This window comes from Lolium rigidum, chromosome 6 (genome assembly GCF_022539505.1).
Source record: "Lolium rigidum isolate FL_2022 chromosome 6, APGP_CSIRO_Lrig_0.1, whole genome shotgun sequence".
NCBI lineage: Eukaryota > Viridiplantae > Streptophyta > Magnoliopsida > Poales > Poaceae > Lolium > Lolium rigidum.
The window spans coordinates 138,357,957-138,377,945 of record NC_061513.1 but is presented as its reverse complement, the minus strand read 5'-3'; the positions used below and the strand labels follow the sequence as shown (position 1 = coordinate 138,377,945).

At 45.4% G+C, this 19,989-nt stretch overlaps 2 protein-coding genes across 2 annotated transcripts; both read left to right on the top strand.

The window, feature by feature from the left end:
- The first annotated feature begins 4,328 nt into the window (after nt 1-4,328).
- LOC124666603 (origin of replication complex subunit 4) lies at nt 4,329-8,462 on the top strand. Its single transcript, XM_047203942.1, has 16 exons — nt 4,329-4,447; nt 4,536-4,626; nt 4,768-4,824; nt 5,171-5,218; nt 5,396-5,446; nt 5,537-5,580; nt 5,683-5,746; nt 5,945-6,031; nt 6,456-6,547; nt 6,652-6,733; nt 7,079-7,164; nt 7,253-7,362; nt 7,778-7,870; nt 7,950-8,014; nt 8,095-8,238; nt 8,339-8,462. Exons 1-16 carry the CDS (start codon nt 4,329-4,331, stop codon nt 8,378-8,380), a joined length of 1,275 nt encoding a protein of 424 aa, XP_047059898.1. The 3' UTR covers nt 8,381-8,462.
- A 7,570-nt stretch (nt 8,463-16,032) lies between these two features.
- On the top strand, nt 16,033-16,889 carry LOC124660055. Its single transcript, XM_047197850.1, has 2 exons — nt 16,033-16,197; nt 16,298-16,889. The coding sequence occupies exons 1-2, from the start codon at nt 16,033-16,035 to the stop codon at nt 16,868-16,870; spliced, it is 738 nt and encodes a 245-aa protein (XP_047053806.1). The 3' UTR covers nt 16,871-16,889.
- Nucleotides 16,890-19,989: the final 3,100 nt, after the last annotated feature.

Here is a 19,989-nt window from a genome sequence, read left to right as displayed (position 1 = left end):
CATTTGTGTCCACCATACCTACCTACTACATGGTATTTCTCCGCCATTCCAAAGTAAATTGCTTGAGTGCTACCTTTAAAATTTCCATTATTTACCTTTGCAATATATAACTCATGGGACAAATAGCTTAAAAACTATTGTGGTATTGAATATGTACTTATGCACTTTATCTCTTATTAAGTTGCTTGTTGTGCGATAACCATGTTCCCGAGGACGCCATCAACTACCCTTTGTTGAATATCATGTGAGTTGCTATGCATGTCCGTCTTGTCTGAAGTAAGGGAGATTTACCACTCATTTAATGGTTAGAGCATGCATATTGTTAGAGAAGAACATTGGGCCGCTAACTAAAGCCATGAATCATGGTGGAAGTTTCAGTTTTGGACATATATCCTCAATCTCATATGAGAACATTAATTGTTGCTACATGCTTATGCATTAAAGAGGAGTCCATTATCTCGTTGTCTATGTTGTCCCGGTATGGATGTCTAAGTTGAGAATAATCAAAAGCGAGAAATCCAAATGCGAGCTTTCTCCTTAGACCTTTGTACAGGCGGCATAGAGGTACCCCTTTGTGACACTTGGTTAAAACATGTGTATTGCGATAATCCCGGTAATCCAAGCTAATTAGGAAAAGTTGCGGGCACTATTAGTATACTATGCATGAGGCTTGCAACTTGTAAGATATAATTTACATAACACATATGCTTTATTACTACCGTTGACAAAATTGTTTCTTGTTTTCAAAACCAAAGCTCTAGCACAAATATAGCAATCAATGCTTCCCTCTGCGAAGGGCCTTTCTTTTACTTTTATGTTGAGTCAGTTCACCTATTTCTCTCCACCTCAAGAAGCAAACACTTGTGTGAACTGTGCATTGACTCCTACATACTTGCATATTGCACTTGTTATATTACTTTACATTGACAATTATCCATGAGATATACATGTTATAAGTTGAAAGCAACCGCTGAAACTTAATCTTCCTTTGTGTTGCTTCAATACCTTTACTTTGATTTATTGCTTTATGAGTTAACTCTTATGCAAGACTTATTGATGCTTGTCTTGAAAGTACTATTCATGAAAAGTCTTTGCTTTATGATTCATTTGTTTACTCATGTCATTACCATTGTTTTGATCGCTGCATTCATTCATATGCTTACAATAGTATGATCAAGGTTATGATGGCATGTCACTCCAGAAATTATCTTTGTTATCGTTTACCTGCTCGGGACGAGCGAGAACTAAGCTTAGGGATGCTGATACGTCTCCGACGTATCGATAATTTTTTATGTTCCATGCCACATTATTGATGATATCTACATGTTTTATGCATACTTTATGTCATATTTATGCATTTTCCGGCACTAACCTATTAACGAGATGCCGAAAGAGCCGATTCTTGTTTTCTGCTGTTTTTGGTTTCAGAAATCCTAGTAAGGAAATATTCTCGGAATTGGACGAAATCAACGCCCAGGGTCCTATTTTTGCACGAAGCTTCCAGAAGACCGAAGGGGAAAGGAAGTGGGGCCACGAGGCGCCGACACCACAGGGCGGCACGGCCTGGCCCTTGGCCGCGCTGCCCTGGTGTGTGGGTCCCTCGTGTGGCCCCCCGCGTTGCCCTTCCACCTACTTAAAGCCTTCATCGCGAAACCCCCAGTACCGAGAGCCACGATACGGAAAACCTTCCAGAGACGCCGCCGCCGCCAATCCCATCTCGGGGGATTCAGGAGATCGCCTCCGGCACCCTGCCGGAGAGGGGAATCATCTTCCGGAGGACTCTTCACCGCCATGGTCGCCTCCGGAGTGATGAGTGAGTAGTTCACCCCTGGACTATGGGTCCATAGAAGTAGCTAGATGGTCGTCTTCTCCTTATGTGCTTCATTGTCGGATCTTGTGAGCTGCCTAACATGATCAAGATCATCTATCTGTAGTGCTATATGTTGTGTTTGTCGGGATCCGATGGATAGAGAATACTATGTTATGTTGATTATCAATCTATTACCTATGTGTTGTTTATGATCTTGCATGCTCTCCGTTATTAGTAGAGGCTCTGGCCAAGTTTTTACTCTTAACTCCAAGAGGGAGTATTTATGCTCGATAGTGGATTCATGCCTCCATTAAATGCGGGACAGTGTGACGAAAGTTCTAAGGTTGTGGATGTGCTTGTTGCCACTAGGGATAAAACATTGATGCTATGTCCGAGGATGTAGTTATTGATTACATTACGCACCATACTTAATGCAATTGTCTCGTTGTTTGCAACTTAATGCTGGAAGGGGTTCGGATGATAACCTCGAAGGTGGACTTTTTAGGCATAGATGCATGCTTGGATAGCGGTCTATGTACTTTGTCGTAATGCCCAATTAAATCTCACAATACTTATCATATCATGTATGTGCATTGTCATGCTCTCTCTATTTGTCAATTGCCCGATCGTAATTTGTTCACCCAACATGCTATTTATCTTATGGGAGAGACACCTCTAGTGAGCTGTGGACCCCGGTCCATTCTTTTACATCGAATACAATCTATCGCAATACTTGTTCTACTGTTTTCGCAAACAATCATCATCCACACTATACATCTAATCCTTTGTTACGACAAGCCGGTGAGATTGACAACCTCACTCTGTTTCGTTGGGGCAAAGTACTTTGGTTGTGTTGTGCGGGTTCCACGTTGGCGCCGGAATCCCTGGTGTTGCGCCGCACTACATCCCGCCGCCATCAACCTTCGACGTGCTTCTTGACTCCTACTGGTTCGATAAACCTTGGTTTCTTTCTGAGGGAAAACTTGCCGCTGTACGCATCACACCTTCCTCTTGGGGTTCCCAACGGACGCGTGCTGTACGCGCATCAACGAGCACGAAGCCGGCTTGGAGGCTGTGGTGGCGTGCGAACTTCTCCCAGCCGATGTGGAGGTACATCTTGCCGCGCGCGTCGTAGATGACGTCCACGATCCATCGGTAGTAGCCACACGATCCTCCCGCAGATGCAGGGTGCCCGGGCGGTCGTCGCCGACGACGAAGTCGGCGAAGGTGTCTGGCAGCCTCTGGATGCCGCGTGGGTCGCCCTTGAGGACGAGGACGAACTCGCACAGCACGGGCCCCTCCTCGTCCATCTCCGACGATGAAGACGACGGCTTCGCAGGCGACAGCATGCGTGCAGCTCTGCCGCGGCCACGGCCACGACCACGACCGCGTCCTCGGTCTCGACCAGACATGGCGTCGTCTTTTCAGATGGTGGCGGCTAGGGTTGGGAGAGAGGCGCTAGGGTTTGTGTGTGAGAGGAACGATGAGAGGTGTCCCTTTTTATAGGCCGGAGGGAGGCGGGGAAGCGGTGACGCTCATTAACGGCGGCACGAAGAGCAAGGCGCGCGACACGGGACGTTCTTTCCGATCTCAATGCATTTCACCGCTCCACCGGAAATTCCCTCTGCCCCTACCGTACTCCAGCTTGGTAGTTTCCACCGCCTGTCCGGGGTTGAGCCCTGGGATTTGACGGCGGACTTGAAAAGCCACCTACGGACGCTTTACGCCCAATCATTCCGGATAACGCTTGCATCCTCTCGTCTTACCGTGGCTCGCCGGCACGAGTTAGCCGATGCTTATTCCTCGGATACCGTCATTGTTTCTTCTCCGAGAAAAGAAGTTGACGACTCGTAGGCCTTCCACCTCCACGCGGCATTGCTCCGTCAGGCTTTCGCCCATTGCGGAAAATTCCCCACTGCTGCCTCCCGTAGGAGTCTGGGCCGTGTCTCAGTCCCAGTGTGGCTGATCATCCCCTTTCTTTGATCCCGGATTCCATTCTATTCCCTGACAGAAGTGCGGGACGTTTTTAGATAGCGTTGCGTTCGTGCCTCTTTGCTTAAGAAAGGGGTTTTTTTCTCCGTCTTCTTTTATCTTGGCATGTTTCTTCTACTTGAACAGACCCACTTTTAGAGTGGGCTTCACCTGCCGAAACTGCACCACTGCTGGGATGTGTGGCTGACAGGCGGCTCCCACGCAAAAAAATTTAGCCTCGCGAGACGCCGGCGCCCGATTCGCGCACTTGGCGAAGAAGCTGACACGGGGTTACGGCAATTCTATTGGGCTCCAAAATAGGCCGGCGCCATTTAGGGCACGCAGGTGCGAGCCTATTTTCGTCTCAACCCCCAAATTTCTACCGGGGGTGGAGATGCTCTAACGGTCCCGTTTACACTCTCCGATCCAAACACGTCCTTATTTGTTTTTAGCGGAACCGGCGCCAAAAGGAAATCGCGAAGTCAATTTTCCTGCGCGCGCTCTGCCGGCCGACTCTCTCCTCCAAGGCTCCAACATTCCAACTCCCATGGCGGCGGCGGCGGCGGCGCCCGTGGCGAATCAATCACAGGCCGTGCTCCGCGGCCGTCTCTGCGACCCGGCCTTCGTCCACTCCCCTCTCAGATCCTCGCCCGACACCAACTACAGGTGAGCCGATTCGATCCGCCCCACAGCGCCTAACAGGAAACAGACCGAACTCATCTGTAACTGCTTCTCTTGATATCGTGTTGCGCAGTAAGCTCAAGTACCTCGTGGACAGCTCCGTCTCCGAGGCCTGCAACAACTCCGTCCTCCTCCTCGGACCCCGCGGATGCGGAAAAGGCGCGGTGGGGTTTCCCTTTCTCTTCTCCCCATTCCGTGACTTGCCGAAATGCACATATGGTGTTTGATGAAATGTGCACGTCATGTGCGCAGTGAACACCGTCTTTTTCTCTCAGCTGGGAAACTCATGTTTCACTTCTTTACAGGTGCTCGACATGGTTCTAGAGGACCTGAAGAAGGAGCATCCTGATGCGATATCCGTGGTATGGCTCTCCAACCTGTTGCTACAAATGTGCCTGACTATTCATTACGTGAAACCCAAGCTATGCTTGTGTTGTACTATCTCACAAAAGAGGACCTGCTTTCGTGGAAATTTGTGTAACATTGCGAGAGTTAAGAAAAAATAAGTAAAGTTTATCTAATGAAGCTTAAGGAATGATGATTTGAAGATATTTTAAATAGAGAAGTGCAGAATTCCCTCACAGCTCAATTCAGTTTGTCCAGTCCACTGAGCGATAGCATATTCTCCCAAGAGGGAAGTAATTTCCTAGTTTATTTAGTTTGATTAAACTTGCGCTTGAGGTTGATAATTATGTGACTTATTTTCAGATCAGGCTGAATGGGATGTTGCATAGTGATGACAACTGCGCTACCAAGGTAGCACTTCCGCTCTGCAGACGCTCTTTTCTTCTCTTCTGCTGACACTCTTCCATCTTTTTGTGACACCTTCTCAACTCGCGATAGTTGCTGATGTACTCAGATCTGCACCTGTTACTTCGTGTTATTCGCTCCTACTGATCCATGCTAATATTTTTGCTATTTTGTTTTTTTAAGGAAATTGCAAGGCAGCTTTGTCTGGAGCATCAATTGTCATTTTCCAAAATGGTGCACAACTCTTCTACATTTTCCTTTACTCGTGATTTGTTTTCTTCTGCCATTCCAAATGGGCTAAAGTAGACTGGTGTTCTTATTTAGGCTTCTTCGGATGACAACACTGACTTCATGATTGACATGTTACGGTTAGTAATGCATGAAAATGATTAATACCTTTCAGTATGAAGTGATAGTTCTTCAGTTTGTGTGTAATTTTATGTCTGTCCTTGTATCTTTCTCTTCTGCAGGGAGTGTGGACTAGCTCACAAGACAGTAATTTTTGTCCTGGAAGAGTTTGACCTCTTTGCCCAGGTTGAAATGAATATATGCCTTCTGTTCTTGTACCACATCCTAACCCTGCTCATTTAATCGAATATCGGTTGCATAACTTTTTGACACAAATATTCCTCATGAGTTTTCTAATTGTAAAGGAAAAGTCATAACATTCTTTCTAGTACCGCTACTGGCACTTATGAGAGGGTGGCTGATGTTCATGATGTTCTATTACAGGGGAAGCAGCGGTTACTCTATAGCTTACTTGATGCGATGCAGACTCTTACATCACAAGCTGTTGTCATTGGTATAAGTTGCCGACTGGTATGGACCAGCCTTTCTAATGCTTTAGTTTCATTTTCACCAAGCAAGTTAGTGAAATATTTCTAACGAATTAAGTTCTTGTCATGTGTATGAATGCATGATGATGGGAATGTTACTTTTGAATTCTTACTTTCATTGTAAGAATTAGTGTAATAGCCATTGTGCAGTAGTGCAGCAGCTTCACATGCAGTTTGACAATCTTAAACTAGCACTTTAGTTGGATTGAGGTGCCTCATACTTTTCTGTCAGCAAATAAGGACGTGCTTGATATATTGAAGATGGATTGAGGTTGCTCATAACTTGAGTTGGAATTCTGTAGTTGCATAGGAAACATCCAATTTTCTTGATCAGCAACATATTGGAAAATTTTCAGTCGGATAGTTATTGAAACAGGCATGCGTTGTAATTGTGTTTTATTTTGTAGGATGCGGATCAACTGCTAGAAAAAAGAGTTCGGTCCCGCTTCTCTCACAGGAAGCTTCTATTTGTTCCTTCTTCATTGGATGGTATACAGAGGTATGTCTTGTGCCTTCCCACTTTTTCTCTTCTTCCAGCGATTAGATCAATTGTTCATCTAGTTCTCTTCTTGAAACCACTTCTTAATAGTTGGATCACTACAGGTTAATGGAACATCTGCTAATGCTAGACAAAGACTCGAGCTTACCAAAAAACTATGTTACGGAGTACAATTCAAGGCTTACTGTATCCTTTCTATCAATGTAACCTTTCACCATATATGCTTGCAAGACCTATTGGTCACCTTTTTAAAGTTTGTTCTTGTCTTGCTTGGTAATACTGAACTAGTAACAGCACATGATCATGTTAGAAATAAAAAAATCTGATCTCTTTAGAGTAAAGACTATGTTTGATATATGACCTTGCTAAAAGAACTAAACAAGACATGATGAGGTATGTGGAGTTGTTACTTAAACTGAACAGAACTCTATATGCTAATGGTATTATTCCAAGTTGCCATACGGCATATTTCTGTTGTTCCTTTGCGGCAAAAAAAATTATGTTAAACTTCTGTTATCCTATATGCCATAGAGCATTTTCGGAAATAAGAAATTTAAAGGAATTCTTGGCTCTCTCACTGATGCGGATGCAACAACCAGCAACATCCCCAGATTTCTGTAGGTTTTTTCAGCAGTTTCCTTGGTCATTCTCCTCTTCCCAGTTTCAAGATTTTTGTTATTAGCTAAATGTGGATAAATTGTTCAGTTTCAGAGTGGTGTCATATATGGACATGGAATCTGGACTTCTGTCAATGGAATGCTTTACACATGCTCTTTCCTGCATGCAGAGGCAACCCAAGCTGGACAGTTTGCAAGGTCTGATTTGTTACTAGCCCGAACTTTCTGTAGTTAGACCAGCACTAGTCCTAATGATGAAAATTAAATAAATACAACTCCAAAGGCAGCTCTTTACTAAGTATCATTCAAGCAGCACACTTTTGCTCGAACACACATCTAAATGCATGTCATTTAAGAAGAAGAGCGTCAAGATGATGCGAAGTCCAACTGGCAACAAAACAGACCAGGAAAGAAGTTAGCTCCAAAGAGAACAAACAGCTAGAAAGCTAAGAACAAACTATTAACAAAGAAGCCATGTTTCCCTTGCTGCCCAACAAAAGAAATATCAACAAACATGTTGACGCTCTGAGCTCGCTCTCATTTTTTGTCATTTTGTATTCAGTATATCACATTGCAATAGCATCACGTCCACCCCACTACATTTTGATGGCAGATTTGTCGATTCTGGAACTGTACATACTTGTATGCATGAATAGACTAGAAGATAAGGAGCAAAATTCGTACAACTTCAACTCTATAATGAAAGGTATAATTTTTTCTTCTCCCTTTACAATCAGCCCTAGACAAAAAATAAACTGATGGTTGTTGAACTGGTTTTCTGTCAGAATACAGATCTATACAGGATGCCTACAAAACTTCTGACAAGTATGCAACCACTGTTTGCTTCAGGGTAAGTATAAGCATTATCAAGAATTATTCATACTTAACTGTATTCATTGTCCAAAAAACTCACATGTTATTTTGCTGCAGGCTTTTGAACATCTCTTGGACCGTGAGTTGATTACCTTTGCAGACTCCAAAGGGAGAAATGTGGCTCTTGAATATCGTCCTGTCAAACTTCTGATATCTTCTCGTGAGCTTGCACAATCCCTCGAGTTAAACACTACATGCCCTGTGAGTCACTGTCCACATTCATTTATTCTCAATATGAAGAGATTAATGGTTGCTATAGTTTGTGAATGACGGTGTTTCTACATTTTCTTTCACTTATCAGGCTGTACTGCAGAAGCTACTTGACCGTGAAAGATACATGTAGAAGTTCTTATGTGTTCGCTGAAGTTGTAGTACAGTTTCAATGTTGCTGGTGTGCTTGTTTGACCAGAGCAAATTCGTTGTCAGGTGTTTATAGACCGTAACGGAACATGACATCCTCTTGTTTGGATGTTTCATCGTGAAATGGGTTCTGCTATGTTTTGTCTTTCTGATGTCTTGTTTCATCCTTCTGTCATTGGGTTTTTATTTTATTAAAGGACCTCCCCCCCAACCCACACACACACTTCATACGTCGGAACAAAAGTGACCCTAAATCTGACCCTAAAAGGATTCAGCACATCTCATCACTGCATCTTCCAGCTCTCTATTTGCTTCTACACGCCTCTTGTTTAATTCTGCCAGCATTCTATTTGATTCTGCACAACTCAATTTCACCATCTCTATGGATGAAAAAACGAAGCTCACCGGTGGTGGTCTCGGGTGGTTCTGAACAGCGACGCTCCGAGGGAAAGAGAGAGATGACGAGCCGGAAGGGGTGAGGATAGGGAGAGGCAGTGCAACATGCCGACATCCATATCCTTGCTACTAGGGCTTGGAGGAGGGCAGCCGGCTAGGCCAGGCCCTTAGCCATGGCACATAGACACATGGGCGGAACTGGGAATTTTTTCCATTTTTCTTTTGATTTTTTTTGATTTACTTTAGATATCCCCACTTAAGGAAATTTCTCACATTTTGCCACGCCATTCATGTAGGTGGGTCCCACTTGGTCTGCCAATTTGGGTAAAATCTAAGTCTAGTGCACATTTCGAAAAAAAAACCTGCATTAAAGTGTTGGTTTTTGCTAAGAAAACATAAAGTGGTAGCAAATTCTCCTCCATTTTATCATATAATTTTTGTTTACTCCTATTTTGCCAAAAGTATCTTCTCATGTGGTTCACCAACTTTTCCACAAATGTTTTATTCGTAAGAAACATAGACATGTAATATAAAGGAATCCCTATAAAGGAATCCCAGTCAGGCAAGATTGTAATATCAACCTCCCTCCTGAAGTTGCACTACCACAACTCCATGCTGCCGATATTTTCGGCAGCTTAGCTTCTACAAAATCCAAATTCACAATTTTTAAATTAGCAAAAGTCACTAGGACCCCAAGATATTTCATGGGCAGGTAAACATATTGGCATAAATCAGAGAAAGAACCCACTTCCAAAGAAATCATTGGCAGGATCAATTGTTCTGAAAAGAGTTGTAGAGTAATCTTGTTTCTTAGCTTGATAGATTTCTTGAATCATCTAGGCTAGATCTTAACGGTAGAGCTATCTATGCATTGAGTTTAACTTGACATCTGAGAGTGAAAACAGAGAGATGGGAGAGGGGAAAGTGTACCTTCTCCTTGGCTCGACGAGCCTGTCGGGGTGGCCATGGTGAAGTGCAGCGGCGAGGGCAGGGAGTGGGCAAGGCGGTGGTGGCGGTGCATCCCGTCACTGCTGCGAGCCCTCGATCGGTAGGGTGTGTCGGTGGGGTGTACGGACGGCGACCAACCTCATGATCCGTGCCGCCGGCCCCCCACCTCTTTATATATCGCAGCGTGACAGGGGCCCGTCAACCATAGTGGGTTGAGCGCCCCCGATTAGAGCGCAGGTCAAGGGGCCCGGTGGGCCGTTGGGCCCACTCGGGAAAGAGATCATCCTAACATTCTCCCCCTTGATCTCAACTTTACTTTTAGCTGTATACTTTCATTTTATTCGTTTCATTTTGGATCAGTCCATAGGGCATGTTTCATCGTCACAACTCTATTGCCGATAGAATCAGACAACCACCATACACTTCTCTGTTTTGAAACAAATTCTTTTACTTTTGGGCCTCTTATGATCCAGGATAGGTAAGACTTTCCCTCAAACCCATGCCGACTACGTGTTCCTTGAACACATTGGGTAGTAATCCTTTCGTTAGCGGATCTGCAAGCATATCTTTTATCCTTATATGCTCGAGACTTATAGTTTGATCCCGGATCTTGTGTTTCACAACATAATACTTAACCTCAATCGGTTTCGTAGCTTTACTCGACTTGTTGTTGTGAGCATAAAATACTGCAGGCTCATTGTCGCAATATATCTTTAGTGGTTTATGAATACAATCTACCACTTTCAAGTCGAGTATAAATTAACTTAACCATAATGCCTGCCCCTGGCTTCATAACATGCTATAAATTCTGCATACATCATGGATGATGCGACTATTGTCTGTTTGGAGCTTCTCCACGAAATAGCTCCCCCTGCGAGAGTGAATACATATCCAGATGTGGATTTTCTATCATCTTTATCTCCCCAAAATCTGCATCTGAATACCCTCTTATTTCTAGGGAATCAGATCTTTTGTATGTTAGCATGTAGTTCTTTGTGCCTTTCACATAACGCAATGCCTTGTTTACCATTTTCCAGTGTTCAAAACCTGGATTTTCTTGATATCTACTGAGTACTCCGGTGATAAAAACTAAGTCAGGGCGAGTGCACACTTGTGCATACTGTAGGCTCCAATGGTCGAAGCATATGGAACCGCTTTCGTTTGATCGAGCTCGTATTGATTTTGGGGACTTTGATGTTTCCCAAAACTGTCGCCCTTGACTATAGGGGCAGGTGTGGCATTGCACTTATGTAGATTATACTTACTTAGAATCTTTTCTAAATAAGCCTTTTGTGATAGTCCTAATACTCCATTTTTCCTATCTCGGTGAATTTCTATGCCCAAAACATATGACGCTTCACCAAGATCTTTCATATCAAATTTTGAGGACAAGAACTTCTTTGTCTCTTGTAGTATACTAACATCACTGCTGGCAAGCAGAATATCATCCACATACAAGATTAGGAAAAAATATTCCCACTTTTAAACTTTGCATAAACGCAGTTGTCCTCAAAATTTTCTTTAAATCCAAATCTCTTAATTGTCTCATTAAACTTTAGATACCACTGTCTGAAGGCTTGCTTTAATCCATAAATGGATTTCTTTAGTCGGTATCCCATTTCGTCCTTGCCATCCATGATAAAACCCTTGGGTTATTTCATGTAGACATTTTATTCTAAATCCCCGTTTAGAAATGCCGTCTTTACATCCATTTGATGCAACTCTAAATCAAATAGTGCCATTATGATTCCGAAGGAATCCTTACATGAGACTGGAGAAAATGTCTCATTGTAATCTATCCCTTCTCTTTGTGTAAATCATTTTGCCACAAGTCGTGCTTTATACTTTTCGACATTCTCATTGGAGTCATATTTTATTTTGTAGACCCACTTGCAGCCCACTGTTTTGGTTCCTTTAAGAATATTCTCTAAGTCCCAAACATTGTTGGTACTCATCGATCTCATTTCGTCTTCCATGGCCTCCACCCACTTTGATGAATCTGGGCTTCTCATGGCTTCTTCATATGAAGTGGGATCACCTTCCATATGAACTGCTTTCGTGTTGTAAACTTTGTAATCAGTCGAAATGGCTGATTTTCTAGCTCTTGTAGACCTTCTAGGGGCCTCAATCTCTTGAGCATTCTGTTCCTCAACTTGTGGCTCAGCTTCTGGAGGTGGCTGTTGTTGCTCCCTTTCATGCTCAACAAATGATTCATTCGGCTCCTGACGGACAGGTTCTGAATTTTCACTCATCGTTGTCATGGGTGGAGTCACAACAGGCGCTTGCACCATAATCGCAGGGATTATCGGTGCAGGTGCACATGGTAGCGCAAAAAATGGCTCCTGAGTCATCGGATTAGGTGCATGCACCCTCTTCTCCTCAAGATCAATTTTCCGAGCTACCATGCTCCCCCTCATCATTTCGTCCTCTAAGAAGACAACATGTCTCGTTTCCACAAACTTTATGTATTTCTCTGGACAGTAGAAACGATAACCTTTTGACTTTTCAGGATAGCCAATAAAATGGCAATTAACTGTTTTGGTATCTAACTTTGTGATATTTGGATTAAATACTTTGGCCTCAGCAGGCCTCCCCCACACTTTCAGGTGGTTTAGAGAAGGCACTCTCCCTGTCCATAGCTCATACGGTGTTTTGGGCACCGATTTGCTTGGTACTCTGTTTAGAATGTGAATGGAGGTTTTTAACGCCTCAATCCACAATCCCAATGGTAGGGTGGAATAGCTCATCATACTGCGCACCATATCCATAAGGGTACGGTTGCGCCTTTCAGCTACCACATTCTGCTGAGGTTCGCCCGACATAGAATACTGGGCGACTATTCCAGTCTCCTATACGAACCTTGCAAAAGGTCCAGGGACTTGGCCATATGGAGTATGTCAACCGTAGTACTCCCCTCCACGATCAGATCTGACTATTTTTATTCTTTTATCATGCTGATTTTCAACTTCAGCTTTTAATATTTTAAATTTATCCAACGCTTCTGTTCTTTCTTTGATTGGATAAATATAACCATATCGGGAGTAATCATCCTTGAATGTTATGAACAAATCATAGCCATCCACACTTTTCACCGGAAATGGTCCACATATATCGGGGTAAATTATTTCTAGTGTTGCGGTGCTTCGATTTGCATCCTTTTTAATTTGCTTTACAAATTTTCCTTTAATGCAATCGATGCATTGTTCTATGTCTAAGAATTATAATGGAGGAAGAATATCATTTTTAACAAGTCTTTCTATTCTCCCCCTCGAAATATGGCCTAAGCGACAGTGCCATAATATCGATGATTCATCAGTTCTTTTCTTTTCTTTTGTTTTTTGTCTGACGCGGACAACACTTTTTCACTCACATTACACACAGACAACACCCACATAAGCATTATTACACCATATGGCACACTTGCCATGTCCTTTCTGTCCATGTGTACTTTTCTGTTACCAGTTGCTACAGCAGTTGGGTCGCACATATCTTTGAAGAACCAGTGAACTGGCTCTTTATTCTTTCAAGATACTCCCCTACGGATGCACACTCTGCAATTGTGCCCACAATAGCGTTCTCAATTGTATACTTTATAAATGGCACTTAGCCACTTTTTATTCTGCCATGCAGCATCATCTTTCTTGTCATTTCTGACTGGATCTTTTGGTTTGACCAGCTATGGTAACCCAGTCCACCTCAAAGACAAATCGACCTTCTTTCTCCATTTAGTGTAGTTGTCACCTCTGAGGGTTGGAACATCCTTGATGCAGCTCATCAAGTAGTACCCTCCTTTAAATCACAATGAAATGAGATCATAACAATAATTGCATGCAATAATCCAACGTTGGTCAAAATTAGAACATACAACTGTTTGTGCAATTTAAATCTATATCACCGTTGGGCAGAAAATAGAGATAAATGCACACCTTATTGCAACAAAACATGATCATGTCATTAGTAACGTTGGTCCAAAAATAACATAACCATAATTGTCACAATAATTACTTTAATCATCTCTTTGAAAATTTAATTGTTACTTTTGCACATATTATTTCAACAAAATATGATCATGCCATTAATAACGTTGGTCATAAAATGAAAGGATCATAATTGTTTCAATAATCACTTTTCATCAAACTTTTAAATTTTAATCATCACTTTTGCATTTTTCAAAATTAAAATACATCTTTAACTATTTGCAGCGGAAGCTTTGAATTCAATCTTTAAACTTTAAACTTTTCAGAGACATAACTTTCACTTTTTTTTAATTATTATTTCCTGAAACAAATATCTCGTTGGTTCAATTTGCTCAGAAAATCTTGACAAAATTTGGCCAAAAACTGCCCAAAAATGCCTCTCGGAAAATATTAACAGAAAACTGTGCAGGTAAATGGGCGCACAACCTTTTGGCCCACGACCTGCTGTCCAGCCCGTGCCAAAAACTAGCACGTGGCCTGCCTCCCGGCCCACGGCCTGTCACCGCGGCCTGCTTGCGCCCGGCCTGCCTCGGCCCACCTTCGCGCGGCAGCCACAGCACCCTGGCCGTAGGATGAAATCCGACGTTGCAGCGCTGTTTTCGGCAGATATAAGAGGGGCCCGAAACGGCCACCCCCGAAACCTAGCCTCATTTCCCCCCTTGACCCTCTCTCTGTCCTCTCTGTGGCGGCGGCGGCGGCGGCGGAGAGACTTCTCCTCCCGCGCGCTCACGCCGCCAGGCGGCTCACCGGCGACGGTGGGGCTCTCCCCCCACCCCTCCATTCTTTTCTTTTCTCCCACTGCCCCGATAACCTTGACGGAGGCAGCCGGCGGAGAGAAGTACGGCGGCGCCCCCTGGCCCTCTTGCCGGCGCGTGCGTGCAGCCGAGCGTGGGCGCACCGCCGGCAAGCAGCTCAGGTGGCGGCACCCTTTTCCGGCGACCACGAGCAGGAGCAGCTGCGGCCGGTCTTCTTTCGGCGGTGGCTGCGCTGTGCCCTACTGCCCTTGCTCTTCCTCGCCGGCGAGCCCAAAAAGCCCTGGCCGGTTAGGATTTCTTTGCCCTTTTGTCTTTCTGTTTAGGGTTAGGGTTTACTTTGCGGGATCAACTAGGTTTAGGGTTTACTTCTTTCTTTTTCTTGTCTACCTGAAAAGATCTGTAACCTACCCGCCTCTGATACCACTGATAGATTTCTTGAATCATCTAGGCTAGATCTTAACGGTAGAGCTATCTATGCATGGAGTTTAACTTGACATCTGAGAGTGAAAACAGAGAGATGGGAGAGGGGAAAGTGTACCTTCTCCTTGGCTCGACGAGCCTGTCCGGATGGCCATGGTGAAGTGCAGCGGCGAGGGCATGGAGTGGGCAAGGCGGTGGTGGCGGTGCATCCCGTCACTGCTGCGAGCCCTCGATCGGTAGGGTGTGTCGGTGGGGTGTACGGACGGCGACCAACCTCATGATCCGTGCCGCCGGCCCCCCACCTCTTTATATATCGCAGCGTGACAGGGGCCCGTCAACCATAGTGGGTTGAGCGCCCCCGATCAGGGCGTAGGTCAAGGGGGCCGGTGGGCCGTTAGGCCACTCGGGAAAGAGATCATCCTAACATCCTGTAGACCAATAAAATCCAGCCTATTTTCACCACATTTTTTTTTGCTTATCCCCCTAATTTTTCCAAATACCACCTAATATTTAAACTTATTAAGAAACAAATTGACATGCAACGAGATGTAGTGATTTTGTGCATGGTACGTCTCGTGCACGGAACAAACACCACTCTCGAGTGAACATGTAAAAGATGTTCAAGCTTTCCTCATTTCACGTGATCCATCATTTCATACCTGCGGGCCATGTCCTACCTAGTATTTCTGAGATCACATGATAGATCATGAGGCTACCTACAACAATCGTTGTTGTAAATAAAGTAGTAATATGTCGGAACCTTGAATGTGGAATTTATTCCAAAGTTACCACCATTACTTGTCTACTTGGTGCGTGCTGGCGTGGCCAAAGAGTTCGAGTTCAACCAGCACTGCTCTACCACGCGATGTACGTGGACCTATCCGGCACTTGCACCCTGGGCAAGGTTCAAAGTCAAGAACAACTAAGCTACTCATAGCCATCCAGGAATCAGGCTGCGTGCGCCGCAACAATCGCCGTGGAATCGGTTCCCTCGCTGGTGAGGTTGCTTGCTTCGTGGCAGTTTGCTTGCTACCCAGTCCAAAAAGTTTGTGTTTGATCCCAACTCTGAAGAAACAGCGAGATCGTGTTCTGACTCCAGCAGAGGTGCGGAGAGAAGCGCGCGGGTGAGTGATCGAGCCATGGTTCGGGAGGAGGATCTTGATGTGGTGCTGGTGCCCCTGGGACTGGCGGTGGTGGCCGGCTACCACCTGTGGCTCCTCTACGCCATCCTGCGGCACCCGACCCGCACCGTCGTCGGCCTCAACGCCCTCGCCCGGAAGCGCTGGGTCGCCGTCATCATGGCCGTCGGTATCATCGAACCAAATAATTCTCCATGTTTCCTTCACCTCTCGGCGGAGTAGCAATTCTAACTCGATCGATCGTTTCTTGGAGAATGGAGAGCAGAATACGGAGAAGAACGGGGTGCTGGCGGTGCAGACGCTGCGGAACAACATCATGGCGTCGACGGTGCTGGCGACGACCGCCATCACGCTCGCGTCCGTCATCAGCGTCTTCATCGGCGCCACGGCGGGCCGCTCCCCGACGTCGCCCTCCTCGTCTTCATCGTCGTCGCCGATGCTGGTGTACGGGAGCAAGACGGGGCAGGTGTTCGCGGTCAAGTACCTGGCCATCTCGCTCTGCTTCATGCTCGCCTTCGTGTGCAACGTGCAGGCCATCCGGCTGTACGCGCACGCCAGCTTCCTGCTGGGCCTGCCGCCGGAGGAAGGGGCGGCGGAGGATTTCGCGGCGTACGTGGCGCGCACGGTGAACCGCGGCAGCCACGCCTGGTCGCTGGGGCTCCGCGCCTTCTACGTCTCGCTCGCGCTCTTCATGTGGACGTTCGGGCCCATCCCCATGCTCGCCTGCAGCGTCCTCATGTGCGCCCTGCTCTACTTCCTCGACACCACCAGGGACTATGCCAAGGGGATACAGCATATGCACCGTGAAATGAGCGCACAGAAAGATAGCACCGTGTGACTTATGTGAAATCAAGTACTGTCGTAACCGGATGATGTTCATCCTAGAATTGCTCAATGCATCCAGACATTTTCACCCTCAGCCAACAGGGAGCTGGTATCGAGAAAGTGTCAGCTTGGGGGGCGTTGGCCGGTGCTGCTGACTGCCTCCTCGGTCGCGCGGGCGGCGTGGAGGCGGTGGGGGTTGCTCCGTCGACCTCCGAGTCAGTTCTAAAGACGGCAACCTGTGTCCACGTGGTACCCACCCCAAGGGCAACTTGGTGTTCTTGTTTGGTTGATGTGTTGGGGTGGCAGGGTCTGGGGCTCTGGACGGGAGAGATGTTTGGCCGGCGGTGGCAGCCACGGCGTCGGCGACATTTCGGATGCCGTCTTCCTTCTTGGAGGCGACGCTGAGGTACATCCCCTTCCCTCCTTCCTCTGCGCCCGGGTGAAAATCCAAAATCTCCGGATTGGGTGGTGATGGCGCTAGAGCGTCGTGTTCTCCTTGGAGGCGCTGCCTTGGGACGGCGAAAGGTGGCTGTGTTGCGCGTGTTTCCTGGCCCGCGGGTGGCGGGCGTTTCCTGTGGTGAAGTGTGGTGGTGCGCGGCTGGTGCGGTGGCTTGTCGGCGGGTCAGCACCCTCGGCCTGGGCGAGAGGGGAAGATGTCCCCTTTCTGGCAGCTACGGGTGCCTCACACGTTCACGGCGACATGGATGGCCTTTTCTTGTCGTGTCTTCTTTGGCGAGCTATGTCCTCTTCGGCGAGCTATGTCCTGAAGCTGGAGTTTTTTGGGTGGTAGGTGCGTTGCCCGACAGCGATGCCCATAGTGTTTCGCGTGCGGTGCTCTGCTTGGTGATGGCCCTTGGCACGCTGGCCTAGGTGTCTATGCGTGCTCTGGGGAGAGCCGCTCTGCCTTTCGATGGTTCGGCGCCCTACGAACCAGGGTGAGAAGGTTGGGGCCTTCTCCGGAGGCGGATGCGGATGGCATGCTGGTGGCGACGCTCCAGGTCTGGCATGTGTCTGGTCGTGAGATTCACAGCGTTTCCTCTCCTCCGCTTCGTCCAATCCGTTGGATGATGGCATTGAAGATCAAGCTGTGCATTTTTATATTTTCTTTGTTTGCTTGTTCCTTGATGCTTGTAAGTTGTTCGTTCAACAGCTTGTAACTCTTCCATTTGTGGTTTTATTAATTTAAAGCTAGACCTCAGGGCCTTGCTTCTAACGATTCTAGTTGGATCCACACAAATGAATGAAGTGGCCGGTTTGTACACAGAAGTCTACAAGGCTTTTTTTTTTTCCAGTAAATTCCACAAAACCACAGCTACCACCATGGCAATTGTAATACTTCAACACTGAATCGCTGAAACACAGGCGGTTGATTTTCCTCCAAGTTTCGGCCACATCATATGGTCCTGTGAGCCTAGACGCGCACCTAGAAAGCCCACCGATCTTATTCTTTTTCTTTCATTATATCGAATTTTTGGTTAAACTAGACACACAACATGCGATTCTAAAAGATGATGCGGACTACAAAACGAAATAGTATCTTATTCTTTCTCTTCCATAGTAACACTAGAATATACCGACGACACCATCATCCTAGCACGGGCAGCTGTACATTCAGCCAAAAAATTAAAAGAGAGATACTCAACAACTTTGCAATGGCAACCGGCCTCCAAATCAACTTCGCTAAAACCTCCTTCATTCCAATGCATGTAGGTGAACTTGACACCCAATTAATTGCGACAGAGCTTGGCACAGATATACACTTCTTCCCACAAACGTATCTATGGGGCTCCCTTTATAACCTACCAAACTCCCTCCTTCAACTTTCCAACCTGTAATTGACAAGATTGACAAATATCTAGCAGGCTGGTGTGCTGCTCTCCTTTCCAAGGGAGGACATCTTATTCTGCTACCAACAGTAATTAACTGCATACCAACTCACTTCATGGCCTCTCTTTTAATCCCTCTACTCATAATTGAAAAAATTGATAGGAAACGTAGAGCTTTCTTTTGGGCAGGCGATGATGCATGCACCGGGGCTCAATGTTTAGTTGCATGGAAAAAAGCTTGCACTCCAAAACAGAACTGTGATCTAGGTGTTAAAAATTTGCATGTAGAGACTGTTTGCCTGCTTCTGAAGTTTAGTTACAAAACTCAGCAACTCTACAACACCCTGGAGGATCTGGATCACTAACCAATCACCATTCTCTATTAGCCAAGGCCCTCAAAGCTCCTTCAAAGGGAAAACTATATTCAAAAGCCTAGATACCCTTCGGGCAATAACACAATGCACTGTCAAAAGTGGCCACAACAAATTCTTTTTGCTAGACAAGCGGAAAACCAAAACTGATCATGGATGCATATGCACCTGGTATGTATAAAACATATTTTAAAAAGTAAAAAAATTTAGGAAAAAAATTTAGCATGTAGAGGAATATGTTCTATGTGTACACATAAAGTTTCACGTAAAACCAACAATTTTTTGTACCATGTGTAAAAAAGACAAATAATGCCTCGAGAAATAGACTATTTTAACACCAAAAATTTGTCTTTTTAGTACAGGGCACAAAACATATCGTTTTTTGCTGAAACAACTTTGTGAACATGTAACATGTCAAGGTATACACGAGGCATTTTTGTTTTTATTTTTTTAACATTTGGAAATATGTTTAATATGCATTTCAAATAAAGGGTGCATATGCACCCGGGTGCAGAAACACCCTGTCCCTAAAGTGGCTTCTTTCTGAGCCGCTAGCCAAAACACAATATGCACTATACTCTCACCACACCAAGTTGGGGTTCAACATGGACTGAGGAACTGATTAACGGAAGCGGCAACTGTTGAGCTTGCCTCTCTCTTCTCCCTCTTGCATATCATCCAGTTATCCCAGGAGGACGATGGAAGGTGATCGATGGGGAAAAAATCACAACAAAGGCTGCGTACCTTGCAGGCCGGGCCGGCAAAATATGGGGCCCTGTGCCAAATTTTAAAAGGGGCCCATCTTCTTTGGAAAATTATAATTATAATTGTTTGTGATAATAATAATAGATTAATCTGCTGATGTTACACATGCAAAATACTGGATAGTTGGTTAGCTGGGTCGACCTTTTATTTGTGCTACAGGTTTTGGGATC